The 17186-nt window shown below is 54.5% G+C and overlaps 1 protein-coding gene across 2 annotated transcripts; it reads left to right on the top strand.

Moving 5' to 3' along the window:
• Positions 1 to 4467: 4467 nt before the first annotated feature.
• On the top strand, positions 4468 to 13931 carry CXCR5 (C-X-C motif chemokine receptor 5). Of its 2 annotated transcripts, XM_021696520.1 has the most exons (3): positions 4493 to 4549; positions 9690 to 9698; positions 12864 to 13931. In XM_021696520.1, the coding sequence occupies exons 1-3, from the start codon at positions 4493 to 4495 to the stop codon at positions 13929 to 13931; spliced, it is 1134 nt and encodes a 377-aa protein (XP_021552195.1). The 2 variants fall into 2 exon arrangements, with proteins under 2 accessions (XP_021552194.1, XP_021552195.1); XM_021696519.1 differs by lacking the exon at positions 9690 to 9698 and having other exon boundaries at positions 4468 to 4549.
• The last annotated feature ends 3255 nt before the right edge of the window (positions 13932 to 17186 follow it).

The following is a 17186-nucleotide window of genomic DNA, read 5'->3' as shown; positions in this document are numbered from 1 at the left end:
AGAAGCAGACCCCCCGCCGAGCAGGGAGCCCGATGCGGGACTCGATCCCCGGACTCCAGGATCACGAGCTGAGCCGAAGGCAGTCGCTTAACCGGCTGAGCCACCCAGGCGCCCCTATCCTTTTTTTTAAATTTGTTTTTTTGGGGTTTATCTGTCTTGCTCAGTTGCTTTCCGCACTGCTGGACGCGGTCCGCACTGGGTTCATTGGTACGGTACGTTCATACCTACCACTTTGAAAATGTTCTCAAGGTGCGTGTGTTTATGAGTGTGCGAACTTGCGCCCATGTATCTGTCCCAGCCTTCTCTCTTAGACAACGTGCTCCCAGGACAGAGCCCGAATCCTGCCACCCTTGATCTTCACGCTTTCCCTCTGGCAGAGGTTCAGCCGCTACTCAGTATGCAAACACCTGATCGAGCACCTGCCTCTCAAACTCTGGCCACACAGCCTACCCCTGCGTCCCCGTTCCCCAGCGCACTCATGGCCCCTATAACCTTGAGGTAACCTTGATGTGCCTACCAGCACCTGCAGCCCATTTCCTCCCTGCAGGGACTCCTACCTATTACCTAATAAGAGAGGAGCTATGCGTGGGTGCCGGCTCCCCGCACTGAGAACCTTTACCACCCCACTTCCTGTGTTGATTTGTATTGTACTTTTGGGTCCCTGGTGCCTGAGTGAGCTGTTAACACTCACAACTACTTCCTACTACTGCCTGAAGCTCAGTTTCCACCTGTGTGATAATGTGATAAAAATACCTAACACAAGACTCTTCAGAGGAAGGAAGGAAATAATGTGTGTGGATTTCGCACACTTCATGGCACGTAGTGAGTACCTGATGAGCAGACCGTGAAGAGCGTAGGCAGTTTTCCCCTTGGATAGCCAGATTGTGTGCCTGTTCTTTGCAAAAACAATCCCTGAGAGAAGGTGGTGTGGTCTGGGAGAGAGATCCTCGGGCTCGCTGTCCACGGAGTTGGCTTCCGACCCTCACTCCGCCAATTACTGTCTCTGTTTCTTCATCCCCCCACCCTGCCCCAAAATATGGTCAGGGATGATGCCAATATCTTCCACGCAAGGTGTTTTGAGGATTAAATAGGATTAAATGTGAAATCAAGTTAAATACAAAGTAAAATTAAATGTCAAAATTGCAGAGCTTTGTACATCAGTAAATGCCATTGTTCTTCTTTGGTGCCTAGAGAGATGCCCAACACCACCCCCCCCCCCCCCCCCCCCCCCCCCCCCCCCCCCGGCCGACTTGCTAGGTGGGGACCTATGGAGCTCTGTTCTGAACAGTTAGGAAAAACTCAGAGAAAGAAGACAAGATCTCTGCCCAGATCAGAATAGAGCATCTCAGGTTAGTGGAAGAACAGGGAAAAAACCCCAACCCATTCCCTGCACCTAGCATTCTGCAGAACAGCTTAATTTTTCTGTGGGATGTGGGAAATGAACTCCAAGACAAGTGATTGTATCTGGTATCCGGAATAAATAGAAATTTAATCTAACCCATGAACTGTGAAGTAAAATTATTGAGAAAATTCACCTGAGCTAATTGATGCTAAGCAGCTACTCCCAAAGGCAGACACAAACCCACTCTTGGCAGAACCACCAGCAGTCATTTCGATGAGAAGCCTGGGAAACAATTCAGCCTCGGGTAGGCTGCCCGTGGTGTGGGGATTGGGAAACCACATAGTAGAAATATAAACAAGTGGCACGTTGAAATAAAATTTGGGCTGCATGATCTGGAAGCTCTCCTCCCCCGCCCCCCCGCCCCCCGCAGCTGATTATCACACACAGTTGGAACCCCTGCTATCTCATCTTTAAAGTCAAGGGATCACAGCCTAGGCATTTACCTCTCTATTGGGGGTGGGATAGTCTGGCTTTATAGGTTTGAAAGTCACAAGATCATCTTTTCTACCAGAGGCAGTTACTCCCTGAACCTTCTAAGGCAACATTAGAATTCATGGTCAGGAGGTATTTATCCATTTAAGGCAAATTGAGTTGACCATCGAAGGTCAGTGGCTGGGACAAGAGGGCCCTGGGGACCTACAGTATGTCTCAGCATCTGGAGAGACGGGAAGGAACATCTGAATGGGTCCATGGTGCCAGAAGCATCAGGAAGTCAAGGGCCGGGAAAGGAGTTTGGGTGACAGTCACAGGTTCCTCTGCTCCATAAAACCCAGGTCAGCCATTGAGAAGCTCGTAGACAGCTCGCTGCCCAGCACCATCATAGCCGTAGCCTGCTGCTACACCTAAGAAGTAGTCCTGAGCCTCCTCCTGGACCCCTCTTCTGGGCCTGCAATGCATCAAGGGAAATGGGCAACTGTGAGAGAAGGCTGCAAGAGCAATTCCTAACTTGTCCAGTGCACACTGCAACTGCCTCCTGCCTCCTCCTGCTGCACCCCAACATCATCATCATCATCATCATCACTACCATAATCACACCCCCGTACATTGAGTAATTCTTTCCACATATTTTTTCATGCAATCCTCATTATCTCGTAACCATGCCTACCATGCACCCTCCCTTCCAGGCACATCAGATCTTCGGTCTACCCAAACCTTTAATGTCCAGCTCATGTCCTACTTCTTCCATGAAGTCTTCCCTGGCCTTTGAGAACAGTGGGTCTCTAACAGCAGGAAGCAGAGCTCTGTTTTTGGCATTGTCCTGCCAATATTTTCCATCAGGACCAGGATAGATTGAAGAATGGCACGCTTATCTAAGTTGTTACCACAGCACAGATGACTGAACCAGGATTTCAGAAGTTCCCCTTCATAGGCTGAGATGATGCTCTAAAACCGTCAGAATGAAGTCTGTTAGGCATGTTGTCAAGGGGAGTGGGAGCCCACAGGAAAGAGCATTTTAATCACAGTTATGTACGTATGGAGTCTTGAACAAGGAAATTCTTATCTTTGTATGTTTTGTCCTAGTCAAAAAATAATTTTGCCCTAGTCAAATAAATAATAGTCAAAAAAATCTGGTTTGTCCTTACCCAGAAGAGGGACTCCTACCCATTGTCCTGAGGTTCTTCCTCCTTGAAAGCCATTGCTGAAGCCAGTGACTGAATGAAGAGGGGAAAGACGGGCCCCGACAGCCCGAACAGAGGCCAAGAACTCCTCAAGTTGTTGAAACCCAAGAAAGCTGTATCTGTTGGGAGTCCAGTGGGGGTTATAAGCAAGGTGTGTAAGAGAGAAAGATGGGGGATGAATATGGAGGAAAAGATGAAGGAAGACACTCGAAAGGGGAGAATCCCAGCAAATGGTAATTTGGCTGGAAGGGAAGATGATGACAAGAGCAAAGAAGCAGCACGTCCCGTGTGGGTGCCCTGGTGTGCTGTCATTATTTTTATGTTGTTGTGGACCAAGAGAGGCCATGCCCTCTCCTGGAAGAAAAGGCACAAAGAGGGGACATGGAAGGGACAGTGATCAATGCCTACAAAGGGGCTTCTTAAAGGAAGGGGTCCTTAGAGAGGATAGAGTTGAGGGAAAGGAGAGGGTTGCATGAGCCCGTGAGAATGGCAGCCTGGTGTGGAGAAAACACTGAATATGCCGTCAGGAAAGCTAGCTTTGAGGCCCAGCTCTGCCACTGGTTAGCTGTGGGTCCTGGGGATGTTCCTCTCCCATTCTGAACCCCGGGGTCCTCCTGAGTAAGACTCTACTCCAGCTGGGTAGTCTCTGATGTTAATAATTAGGTGCCAACCAAGTTCATTTGTAGCTAGAAGATCATTCTTTTTTGAGTCAGAAGATGACTCTGTGACTACTTATATTTTTCTGCTGGTAATTTGGGTAATTTCATTTTTGACTTCCAGTAATGTTTTAGTGTTGTTCCCTTTGAAAATTTCTAACCTTTCTCTCCTGAACTTGAGCTGGAAAGGGAAGGGGTTTTGCCCCTGCCTGGGCAAAAGGATGGTAGCAAGTAGGGTGACCAAGTGTCCCCATTTGCCTGGGAGTGAGGGGTTTCCCAGGACAAGGGACTTTCAGTCTGGGGTGAACCGGATGAGCGATCTCCCTAGTGGTGAGAAAGGTGAAGATTTGAAGGTGGCTTGGAGAAGAGGTCCTGGAAGGGCTCTCCTCCTGTTCCCTTTCTATGCGGAGTTTCCCTTGTTGCCCCACCAACTGGTGTGGTGGTTTTCATTATAAGGTACGACTCCCTTTTGGGGAGGTGCAGGTCGGAGAAGCCAGGGGCAGCCTTCACACCAGTCACAAGCCCCATTGAGACAACCATTGCCAGGAAAGAGGCTGAAATGCTTGACTAGCACTGATGCTGTGGGGATTTTCCCTTTTTCTTCAAAAAAAAAAAAAAAAAAAAACAACAGAAAAGACCCAGTGGAAAAAAAAGTGATGAGCTGTGAGGCAGACAGCGGGTCCTACACAGCCCCAGGAGACAGTGCGCAGCTCATTTGTTTAAATTTGCAGCTGACGGCTGCCACCTCTCTATAGGCACCACAGAGACTCTCAACATCAGTCAGTGACCAGTCTGGTTGACATACGGCTACAAGCATGAACTACCCCCTAACCCTGGACATGGACCTTATGAACTACAACCTGGAAGATGTGGTGAGTAGAGACAGCTGGTCGCCCAGGCCCTCCTTGGAATTCTAGATATTCTGTGCCCAGGGCCCAGGGAAGAGGGGCTAGCTGTGGAGTCCCCTCCCACTGTGGATTGGCAGAATCGAGGCAGACCCAATGGTTCTTGCTTTTTAAGACTGTATTTTCCCATTCCATGGAGGAAGGAGATAAGTAGAGCTGTTGCTTGAAATAGACATTCTTTCGGGGGAATTGGAAGTATGGGTTCCGGTCTGCATCCTCCCTGACTTGCTACGTGACCTGGAACAAGTCACTTTGCCTCTCCATTCTTCAAAAGAAGATCCTCTCCTTATCTCTTCAGGGTGGAATAAGGGCCCAGATGGGAAAATACTTAGGAGGTTTTCTTACTGTTGGGAACCTAGCATTGCTCCAGTATATTTATTCATCTCTGGCTTTACGATTCTATCATTGGGGTACTACATTCTATGTAGGATGGAGAAGTTGAGGCTTTGGTTCTGGCCCTCAAATAGCTTACAGTCTACCCACAAAGGAAAAAAAACCCCACTCACTGGTAGCTCTTAGACAATAATTGTGTGCTGAAGGAATGAAGCATGAGAGCAGGTGGTCAGTAAGGAAGAGGACCACATACTGGGTCAGAGTCCAGGGGCACAGGGATGCCAAGTTGGTGGGAGAACTCTGTGTTAATCCTAGGAATTTTTTAAAGCATGTTGTGATCCCCCTCCAAAGACTGGAATCTCTAGAGATAAGGTATTCTTGGATGGGCTAAGAAAATGGTCCCCAGCATCACACTCTGCCACCCACCCAAGTCCCTCCTGTGAACCAGAGTGGTTCAGTTGACCAGGCTCCCAAAGGATGTGTGTAGGGAACAGCTCACCAGAACCCTGGGGCTCCTGTATATAGGCAGGAGGGGCTGTTTATGAGGATCTTTGGGGAACTTTTTTCCTCCTTTCCTCCTTTTTCCCCATGGCCAATGGTACTTCTAAGGAAAGGACTTCTCTTTCAGCTGCACTCTGGGCTGGATCATAAAGGATCCAAATCCTTTCTCCTGTACCCACTAGCTCTCGACCCTAAACTCACCCTGAGATGTTCCCCAACACCTTCTAGCTCCACCGGCTGGAGTCTCTACTAGAACTCTACCAACCATGTTCTCAGACTTGCTTGGAAAATTCTGCCTCTCGCTTGTCCAGATCCCAAAGCTTGGACCTCTAAGTAGAACAAGGGGAGAAGGAGGGGGGAAGAGCTAATTACCCATAGTCGGGCCTTTCAGATCCAATCCCCAGATAAAAGCAGAGCCAGAACCATCCGTCTAATCAGACCTGCTGCCTCACCTGTGGGACCCAACGCAAAATGAAAATGCAGGGCCCCTTCTTCAAAAATTATTAAGAATTTCAAGACAGCAACAGCAGAGCACTAAACCAAGCATGGAGCTCTTCTAAGTGTAGGGTCATGTGCCCATGAAGTTGACCCTGAGAGTAATCACAGAGTCTGGGCAATACCCTAGACCAGACTAAAACTCCACCGCCCTGACAAGGCACCACGAGCCCACCTTGGCTCCCTGTCCTGGCCCCTGACCTCACCTGATTAGGTCAGTGGGTGTTTTCTTCTGCCCACAGCTTCGAGCTGACCACGAGCCCTGACCCAGTTGGATAACATCATAACCAACCCAAGACCTGGCCGATCCTGGCTTCTGAGAAATCTCAAGAGTTTCCCCTAACTGTATGCCTCACTCTGCTGCGTGACCTACTAGAGACAGGTGGTGGTAGAGGGCAGGGGACAACAGGGTATGTCCCATATATGAAAGAAAACCGGCAGCCCAGGGAGACAGACTTGGCTACTTGTTGCATGTCACAACGCACATAAGTGGTCTTGGGCCAGTCATGCCAGCACGCCCGACCTCCCTCGATCAGAGTCTAGTCGGGAGCCCAGGAGTCCTGGGACCATTCAGGTTCTGGAGTTCTTCTTCCACCAGCTCCCCATGCCTCATCTTGCCCTCCCTTGCTCCCTGTACATGCTCTCTCTCCGGGGCTGTTGCCCCCTCAGGAGCACAGACCCTCTCCCTCCACCCCACTCACTCAGAGCAGGGCTGCGCGCAGTTTTAATAGCGGCCTCGACAGTGTCTCGTGGAACAGAGGCCCTAGGATGGCAGAGTAGAAGAAAGGTCTTGCACGTAGTAGCTTCTCAATACGTATTTATTGACTTGTGATGTATTAAAAGTCCTAGCCCATTTCTCTCTGAAGTTAGTCTCACTTCTATGCTTTTTTACTTCCTATCCCCTTTCTGTCCTTGTCCAAACCAAGTATTGGTTCACTTTCCTAGAAGAAGGGTTTTACACTCTAACGTTAGATTAAGAACTGAGGGCCCTTGGTCATAGTCAAGTGTTGGTCATCCTGTCTTCCCTTCCACCTCCTGAATTCTAAGATCAACTCTAGCCACTTAAAATGCCCATTTTTAAAAGATGAGCTGCTAATTCCCATGAGTGGAGGATCCAAACAAAAACTCTAGATGGCTAAGCACAAGGAATAAGGAGCCAGGTCCCTGGGGTGGGACCCATCCTGCTAGGAAGGCAGATCTAGGCAGACCTAGAGAAGTCTCTGTCCACAGGAACCTTGATCTGGGAGTGCCGAGCCCCCTCTTGACAGCACTGGGGCCTGGGCTGGGGTACCTAGAGGGGCTGGGCAGAAACGGCACCTCCAGCCCCACCCTACACACGAGCCTGGAGAGGAAGCTGCTGGAGAGCAGGGCAAATCTGGTCCGGTCCCAGGACCTGGCTCCCCCTAACTCCTCCTCAGTGATGATCCGCCAAAACCATTTCACTGTGATCAGAGCATCACCATCTCATTTCATCAAGAAGGGGTAAGGAAGAGGAACTAAAACCAGGCCGTTTCTGGGCTATGCCTCGGGGGAGGGAAGGAGCCCCCCTCAAAATAGGTCAAAAGTCCCAGAGGCATCCCAGGGGAGAAGGCCCCAACTGGGGGGTGACCTGAGGGGTGAGAGATGAGGGAGAGACCCAGGGCCAGCCTGGGGAGAGGTCAGTGTTGAGGTGAATCTGGGCTCAGGCGTACGGACCACAGTGTCCATCAGGAATTCTTGCCTTCCTTAAGGACACAGATCCCATCCCTCTGGCAGAATGTCATAAAAAGTGGCCATGGATACGGTGCTGAGAATCAAGAGACAAGACTGAGTAGTCTTTCAGGAATGACAGGACGAAATATTTCAAGTAGGTTCGCTCCTGAAGGGGGGAGGGGAAGCAAGGGGGTGATGTGACAAGTGGCAAGCCAGAGTCTCAGACGGTCTTTTGGGAGTGTGGACCCTCAAAAGGAAGAGTGGGGTTAGGGACACAGACCCCCATTTGCACCCTTAGCCCAGTCTCAATCCTCCAGATGTCCTCCCCCCTCAAGCCCCTGAGGGCTGGAAGGAGAGCCTGCCCGGCTGGCCCCATTCACAGCTCCTGACTCTTGGTTGGGAATGTCCAGACAGGGACCTGAAAGGAGATGGAGCCTGCGTGTGCTTCCTATGGCCAGAGCAACGACCTGCATCTGTGTGCAGAGGCCTCCTACAGCCAGGATGACTCAGGCCCCCGGAGTCCTGGGGTTCTGGCTGAATGAGCTCCACACTCAGCAGCCCTGCCTTCTCCTGGGGGCTGAGCCGCAAGGTCAGTCTGGGGCATTCTCTGGCTACGCCACAGACGAGCTAGGGCAACAAAGCTCCCACGCAGGTGCTGAGCTCGATGAATTTCATGCTGAGAACCGGTTCAGCCCTGGGCAGAGCATGACCGCCAGAGAATCGGAGCATCTGGGAGCTGTGCGTGAGGGGGCATTTGAGGGCAGGGCCCAGCCTCCTGTCCAGGGCAGGAATCCCTCCCCGCACACCTGAGCTCAGACATTCCTCTTCCTCCCAGCGGCCCCCCAACCCCCTGTTGGAGAGTTCTGCCCGGGAGAAGGTTCTTTCTCCTTTGATGGAAACACCCCGTGCCCCAACCTCTGCCCATTCCTCCCAGTCTGCCCTCTAGGGCTTCCCGGTAAGCCGTGCTGCCCTCTTGCCCACGGTAGCTCTTCTAGGCCTCGAAGAAGGCAGCTCTCTTGGACTCCAGTCTTCTTCTGCCTAGACTCCTCGAGCCAGGATCTGAAAACTTCCTCCCAGTGTGGGGATTTCCAGACCCCTCAGCAAACTGGTCACCCTTGTCCAGACCAAACAAACCGGGGTGGTGTCAGCTGCCCACCTACAGGTTTCTGTTCACCTAGGGTATGGTGACAGTAGCCACATCACCCTGTGACTCATCTGAAGCTGGCGATCAACACATTCTCAGGTCTTTTTCTCATCAACTGTCAGTAAGCCAGGTCTTCCCTAACTTGTCCCCAGACGGTTGAAATTTTAAACGCTGGTCTCGGTCTCTCCGTTGTTCCCTACCAATTCCATCTGGTCAGTTTGGGCCTCTAGTTCCAGGCTGTGGGGAACTCTGCATTGTGGACGTGCTCCCCAGCCGTGTCACCCGAGATGGGGTGGAGAGGATCGAAGAGGAGGGGGTCCAGGGCAGACCCCCGAGGAATACCCCTGTCAGCCCCGTCCCACCTGCTCACACAGAACCCCGGTTTGCTGGTCTTCCCACTGGCCAGTGCAGGCCTGTGAGGCCCTGGTCCCCCGCCCCCCGCCCGTCCTCTCTCCTCCTCAATACCGGGACCCGGAATGTTCTCCTTCTCCTCCCCTATCCCCAGTGCTCACAGCAATCTTCTACCTAGATTCCTGGCTCAGCGCTCAGCTGCAACCCACTCGTGTTTGCTTGCCTTCTTTGGGTAACGAGTCCCTGGCTTCTGTGCTTGCTCTTTTCTGCTGGGTACCTGCCTAGGCCGCATGCTGTCGTGACTCGACCTGGGCACGTGGCTGTGTCTATACTGGGTGCCGTCAGAGCAGGTGTGTGCATGAGGGCCTTGGGCCCCTGAGGCTTTTGATGTCAAAGAATGAGTAAGCACTCGGCCAGATCGTCGGCACTGAGCTCCCTGTGGGTATGAGTCTTGGAGGGGTCCCTTTTGCGCCCCACTCCCCACGCTATAGAGGATTCATGATCCCTCCACTTCCCACCAGACCAGAACTAACCTTGCTTCACTACCTCCCTCCACGGTTTGGGGAGGGGTGGAGGTGACTGACCCCCTAGGTATGGGAAGTGGCTTTGACATGTACCACTCCCAAGCCCCCAAAATGTCTGTTTGACACCTCCTGCTGAGACATACTCACAGCTCCCAGCACCCCTCAAACCAGCTTCCTCCCGTGTTCCCCTCCCTGCCTGAGCGCTTTGCCAAACAAATACGTCTTGGCAAGGAGGGAAAGATCGTTTCCCCTCAACCGTCTTCTAAAGCTGGGTTCTCAGGAGATGGGGCTTCAAGGGTCCTGGGGGCATATCCCACTGTGCTGACTTTAAATGAGCGATAAACCAATCAGCCTGGATGGTTTAGAGGGTCAGGACTTGAGTGGCTCTCATAAAGGGCCTTCTGGGCCAGATAGGCTGGCTGTACCTAAGCCCTCCACACAGTGGGACAGCCAGACTCCTCCCAGAGGCAGGTGGAGTCCAGCCCCACTGACGGCCCCCGGCCCCTGCATCTCTTCACCCTGGGTCTGAATTGCTTTGCTCCACATGGAGACTACTCATCTCACTGTTTCCCCATTTACCTCCTGCTGAATTCCAACATGAGTCAAACGACAGTATTGGACATCGCTCCCAATATGGTGAGAGAACGCAAGACAGGCTCTAGGCTGTCGAGGGCATTGGGAGGAGGCAGGAACCAAAGAAGGGGGAGAGGAGTGTCTGAGTCTCCGCAGGGGCCCAGAGAGGGACTTGCCTAAGGTGTCAGAATACAAGGGCGTCTGGTGTCTCTGGGAACCTGCCCTCAGAGCTGCTGGGCACGCATCTGTTGCATGTCTGTCATGCGTGAAACACACGGCCTTGTCAGGGGGACACAAAGGGCTAGCCTTCAGGAGCTCGCCATCTAGTGAGGAAATGCACATGGCAATGCCCAGTGCCGTAATAAAGACTCGCAGACTCCGCAGACTGTGAGAATCTCCTCCCAAGCTAGGAGGGAGGTGGGGAGGTGGGGCTGAGTGGGACCTTGAAGGAAGCGTAGACATTAGCCAGGCAATCACGGGGAGAAAGGAGTGCTCCGCACAAGGCAGAGTTGGAGCAAAGACTCCGAGACAAGGGTGCATTGGGGTGTTGGGGGCAGGCAGCCAGTAGAATGATGAACCTGGAGGACAGGGTGCCTAAAGCAATAAAGTAGAAGATGAGGTTTGAAAAGTCAGGAGGCTATCTCGTAGACATTTCAAGCCCCCCGTAGGGGAGTGCAGACCTCACCCTGCCAGTCCATGGTTTTCAAATGAAAGCCGAGTTGTTTTTCTTAAACAGGAGCTTAGGTGTGAAACACCACAGGAGACAAGAGTGGAGAAGTCTGGTTTGAAGGCAAGGAGAGGAGCCGAGGCCCCAGGAAACCCTGCGAAGAGAGTCCAGGGGATCGTGCTGTGTGGAGTGCCCCGCAATCGGGTCTGAAATGGGGCACTGTGTGTTAACCTTCTTTCCCTAAGACAACATGCAGACAAACCTTTCTTTCTGAGGACTGCATTGTATTCTATTGCGTGAATGCGCTGGGATTGGCTCACTCCAATCTTCTATTGATTAATTTTATCGCACAACTTCTTCTTATAATTGGCTTTGCTATTAAATGTGAAATTGGGTGGGTGGGTGGGGGTAAAGATGAGAAGAAAACCCGTGCTTACAGGTAATGGGGAACCAATGAAGGACTTTACGCAGGACCCTGATGGGATCTGGGACCATCACAGAAAATCCCTCCTGTGTGTAGGGGATGGACAAAGGTGGAGAAGTTGCTGGAATGGGGCCATGGAGAGACAGTAGTCCTGGGCAGTAGGGTGAAGGAGGGCTGGACTGAGGCTCTGGTGGAGGGACGCTGGGGTGGGGGAGGCAGATGGCTGGGTCATCGCACAAATGTAACCCCCACCCCCTTCTCCGACACCCACTTGTCCCTGGGAGAATGGGAGAGGCTGGAGAATGGGTCTGCACACTGAGAGTGAGTGTGTAACCCGCAACCGGGGTCCTTGGGTGGCAGTGCAACCACCCCCTGTTTGTGCAAGCCCCTCGTTCTCCTGGAAGAAGGGCAGCGTGAGACCAGCTAGAGCTTCTGTGCAGAGTATCCTTTCCCATCCTCTCCCTCCCTGGGGCTCATCATTTATACAAGTGTCTTTTTCAACCCACAGAAGTTGGTTATAATTGGTTTTGAAACCTTGGGGAGGGGTCTGGTGGAGGGTGGAGGGGGAGAGCGGGGCTGGGAAGTGAGGAAGAGCAGGTGCAGAGGGACAGCTGTGAGTGAAAGGTATGAAAACAGATACCATGTCTTCCTTTGTGGTTAGCTGGGTAAACAACCTGAGCTCCGGTGGCGAGGGGCAGGGCGGGGAGGAGGAGGAGGAGGAGGAGGAAGAGGAGGCTGAGGAGGAGGAACTTCCGGAGACAAAGTGGGCATAGCACCTTCTCTTGGAAGAGCACCACCCCTTCCTCACTTGCTTCTGAGGCAGAGAAGGAAGCAGAGGAGGGAGGCGGCCGGTGATGGGAAGTAGCAGGGAGGGAACCCCAGACGAAACTGCTTAGTGGTGGAAGGATGGGCTCTGGAGGTGGGTCGACGTGGGTTCAAACGCACCCGACCGTTAGCAAGACACACGGGTAGGATAGGAATATCCCATACCCGAGCTCGTTGCGCACATTAAACAAACCAGGAGGCTGTCACTACCATTTCAGGGGTAATGAAGACATTCAGGAATAGGGAGGCACCCCAAGAGGAAGCCGGGGGGCCACCCCAGCAGCCACCCCCTCAGCAGGATCTTAGGCTTTAGTGCCCACTGCTCTGTTCAGAACTGGACCACATGGCTCCTTGCCCCAACCAGATCCATTCCCCAAACTGAAGCTCTGATTCCAGCCCGGGCGCCCACAGCCTTCCGTGTTTAGGAGGACACCTAAACATAAAGCAACTTACAGGTGCACGGCCCTTCAAAGAAGCCTCTCCCCACTCTATACGCCATGTATCTCCTTCCATCTTCGTCAGGACCCTGCAAGGCATCAGTCCCTCTTACAGACCAAAACGGAAGTGGGAAAGGGCAAAGCGACTGGTTCGTGGACACACAAGGGGAGATTGGGATTTGGTCGGTGGGACGTACTGGGAGCACAGGGAAAAAAGCGGCATGGGGGCGTGGGGGACAGGGGAGTCAGGGTCCCTGTGTGAGGGGGAGAGACGGGTCCTCAGCCCCCCGCCCTGCTGTCTCCCCGCCCTCGCAGTACAGGGAGCTCGGCAACTACAGTGACAGCACCGAGAGCCCCGCGGTGGAAAATCACCTCTGCTCCACAGTCGAGGGGCCCCTCCTGGCCTCCTTCAAGGCTGTGTTCATGCCGGTGGCCTACGGCTTCATCTTCCTCCTGGGTATGATGGGCAACATCCTGGTGCTGGTGATCCTGGAGCGGCACCGACAAACGCGCAGCTCCACCGAGACCTTCCTGTTCCACCTGGCCGTGGCCGACCTCCTGCTGGTCTTCATCCTGCCCTTCGCCGTGGCCGAGGGCTCTGTGGGCTGGCTCCTGGGCACGGTCCTCTGCAAAGCTGTGATCGCCCTGCACAAGATCAACTTCTACTGCAGCAGCCTGCTCCTGGCCTGCATCGCCGTGGACCGCTACCTGGCCATCGTGCACGCCGTCCATGCCTACCGCCACCGCCGCCTCCTCTCCGTCCACATCACCTGCGCCGCCATCTGGCTGGCGGGCTGCTGCTTCGCCTTGCCGGAGATCCTCTTCGCCAAAGTCAGCCAACCGCACCACAACGACTCGCTGCCGCGCTGTACCTTCTCCCAGGAGAACCAGGCCGAAAGCAAGGCCTGGTTCACCTCCCGCTTCCTCTACCACGTCGGGGGCTTCCTGCTGCCCATGCTGGTGATGGGCTGGTGCTACGTCGGGGTGGTGCACCGACTGTGCCAGGCCCAGCGGCGCCCGCAGAGGCAGAAGGCGGTGCGGGTGGCCATCCTGGTGACGAGCGTCTTCTTCCTCTGTTGGTCCCCCTACCACGTCGTCATCTTCCTGGACACCCTGGCGAGGCTGAAGACCGTGGGCTACGGCTGCGAGCTGAACAGTTACCTCTCCGTGGCCATCACCATGAGTGAGTTCCTGGGCCTGGCGCACTGCTGTCTCAATCCCATGCTCTACACTTTCGCGGGTGTCAAGTTCCGGAGCGACCTGTCGCGCCTTCTGACCAAGCTGGGCTGTGCCGGCCCGGCGTCTCTTTGCCAGTTATTCCCCACTTGGCGCAAGAGCAGCCTCTCCGAGTCAGAGAATGCCACCTCCCTCACCACCTTCTAGGTCCCAGCCCCCTCTGTTTCTGCTTTCCTTGGGGGATGCGGTGTCGCTGGAACCCCTTCCAGCAGGAGCTGGGATCCTAAGAGCTCGCCTTGGCCGATACCCTCAGTCGGGGCAGCTAGAGCCACGCCCTCTTTCCAGGACATTCCTGCCTGCTCTTCTTCCAGCCCCTGGGGCTAAGCTGCAATCCAGGGAAGGGAAGCAGCCGGGAGGCAAAGCAAAGGATGCCTGTGCCCATCTGTATCCCCTTCTTTCATCTTCACCGTTGGAAGCTCAAGAAACAACTTTTACTTCCGCCCCTGCCAATTGGGAAAGTCAGTCCCCTCCCAGAATGCACTCCGTCATCTTACGGACCACAGGCCTCCACAACTACCCACCTGTCCTCTCACCCCTCCTGCTGAAAGAAGCCAGAGGCTGAGCACCAGGGGAGAGATGGAGGTCAAGGCTGAGGGAAGGCCAGCTGGCAAAAGAATGTGGCCTTAACATCTCGGTCCCTAACAAACACAGACATCCCGCCAGGCTGCCAGCCCTGCATCTTGACCGAGCGGGAAACTCCGACTGACCCAATCCAGGAAGCTGCTCCTGGCTCTGACCAAAGTGGCACCAGACCCTGGGAGGTCTGCAGACTGAAGGCAGACTCCAGCCACCCTCAGAGATCAGCCAGCATCCTAGGGAAGAACGAAGGAAAGTTCTTCCAGCAGAGGAAAGCCACTGAAAGAAAAGATTCTCCTTCCTCAGCCTCAAGGACGGACAAGGAGAGACCAAAGCCAGCTGTCTCCTCTGCCCAGGGCGGAGAGGTCCCAGTATGGGCCAGGGGCAGTCGGGTCTAGAGCTCTGGTAGGTCTGAGCACTGATAAGGAAGGAGGCAGACTGTTCCTTCCTGCCCCCCTCTCTGCAAGCCACACAACCAGGAGAAACTCGGGCAGCAGAGGGGTCCCAATCATACAGAGGGAGCACTTCGCCAAGAAGTCAGAACAGAGATGCAGACCCCCAGAGGAGAATGACAGACTGGAAAGGGCCTCTGGGGGTCATCTCATCCAGCCCCCTGCCTGCGGGCCAGACCCAGAGCTTGCCACCTCTCCGGGCCTCAGCAAGAGCCACGAGGCATCCCCTCAGGCCAGGCAGGGTGAGAAGCAGGGAAGTCCCCGAGCCCCAGGAAGCCGAGCCCTGCCCTGAGAGGATACCACTCAGATGGAACCAGAGGAAGCCACTCCGTGCCTGCCTGCCTGCCCACCTTCCCCGGGGAGGGCTCTCCCGCCCCTGCTCTGGCTAGGGTGGGAGGTCCGGGACCCCTGCCCTTGCTGAGGGCACATCTGGGGGGCCCGGGCCCCCTCAAGGGCAGCCAGCCAAGCCCCCTAGGCGGCCCCCACGGTGGAAATCAGAACTGTGACCCGGGGGAGGAGGGGGGAGACCGTCTCCTTACTGGGGAACACTGGGAAAGCCCCGGGGTCCCCCTTTTTCCTCCCAGCGCCCAACAGTAAGCTGGGCAGTGGAGGAGCCAGACACGGAAGCAAAAAAGGCAAGAGGTTGGATTTTTAATTTTCTCTTTTTAATAAAAAGGCACCTATAAAACAGGTCAATTACAGTACAGGCAGCACAGAGACCCCCGGAACAAGCCTAAAAATTGTTTCAAAATAAAACCCAAGAAGATGTCTTCACATATTGTATTTATATATTTATATTTATATATATATATTTATATAATGGTACAAAATGGCTGGGGGTATGGCCATGGATGGAGGGACGTAGGCTGGCCTGTGGAGTTCACCTTGGAAAGCTAGTCTGGTGGCGGAGATGGGGCAAGAGGAGAACGGGGAGGACACTGGGCCCTTTGCGGTCTGACCCCTCTCTCCTCTGGGCAGGAAACACTTAAGAGTCAGTTTGGGGAGTCTTGGGTCAGGGGCGGGGGGGCTCCTGGGCCCAGGGCCCAGGTTGAGGCAGGGTGGGCAAAGCGCCTGGCAGGATGGAAGGCGGGTGGCCCCCAAACACAGGTGGTGGGGCCCTGGCCCCGGGGGCCCCAGGGAGGTGCTGGGGGAGGCAGGAGCCTGCAGCCAGCCAGCCCCAGAGGAAGCGCTTGACCTGGCTGACGGTGGACTGAGGACAGCACCAGACTGGGAAAAGTGGGGCAAATTCCCTTTGTATCACAGCTGCCAATGTTAAGGCCAGACCCTGCAGATCAGGAAGCCTGGGGACGGGGCCATGGCAGAAGACACCTTGTCTAGAAATGGCCCTTGGCCCTGGAGGCAGGGCGCAGAGGCCAGGGAACTGCCCTGCCACCTCACGAGGCAGGAAAGGAAGTGAGAAAAGGAGAAGTGTTTTACTCCTGGGGCCAAGGGGGCAAAACACTGAGTCTGTATGGCTTCAGCTCTGACCAGAGGCAGGTGGGGAGTTCTGGGAAAGAGCAGGGCAAGCGAGGGGGGTCGGCAGTGGCTGCACCCGGGCCTGGGCAGGCACAGAGCCCTGAGCCCCGGGCAGTGGGACCTTGCCGGTGAGTGGGCAGGTAGGATGCCCCGTGCTTCTCCATCACTTTCTCTAATCCATCCTCAAAGGGTGGAGGCCGGAGGGAGACAGATCTACTTAGCCAACCCCTTTTCCTTCCGCCTTTGGTGAGAAGTGGGTAGCAGTGCCTGGAAAAGTCAGGGCCTGGGGGTTCCCTGGACCATCTGGGCCGCGGTACGGCGCCTCCCTGGCCCCGCTCAAGGGGCCACACAGCCTCCACCTCTTCCTCCTTTCCCTCATCCCACACTCGGGACGAAGGACTTCAAGTTCTGGCTAAGGTGTAGCAGCAGGGGACGCCAGACATCCATAGCCGGGAAGCCAGGGCCCCGGGTCACGGGTCACCTGCGTGGGGCGAGCATGCATGTCCGAGCACACATTCTCCTGCATTCATTCAGCGGCAGACAGGCTGCTGCTCTGGGGGGGCGGGGGGTGTGTGTCTCAGCCCGGAAGGGGCTCCCCAGGTGGAAGCCTGGGTGGTCTGACCTCAGTCTAGGTGTGGGGTATCTGTCGGTTCCCCATTTGAGGGAGGGACCGGAATGGTGTCCTTTCGGACCCAGAGGCACGGCAAACAGTGGGTGCGTGTGTCGGACTGCGTGGTCCTGAGTCCAGGGGAGTGGAAAGAAGCAATAATTTGAAGAAGGGGCGGGGCGGGGCGGGAAGGGTTTCTTTTCACTTTTCTTTTTTGCGACTTCTATCAAAGCACAGATACAGCACACACACACACCGGCACGAAAGCGCAGTACTCTATTTACAGCTGAG

This window comes from Neomonachus schauinslandi, chromosome 11, assembly GCF_002201575.2.
Source record: "Neomonachus schauinslandi chromosome 11, ASM220157v2, whole genome shotgun sequence".
NCBI classification, from domain to species: Eukaryota; Metazoa; Chordata; class Mammalia; order Carnivora; family Phocidae; genus Neomonachus; species Neomonachus schauinslandi.
This window is presented reverse-complemented; position numbering and strand designations above follow the sequence as displayed.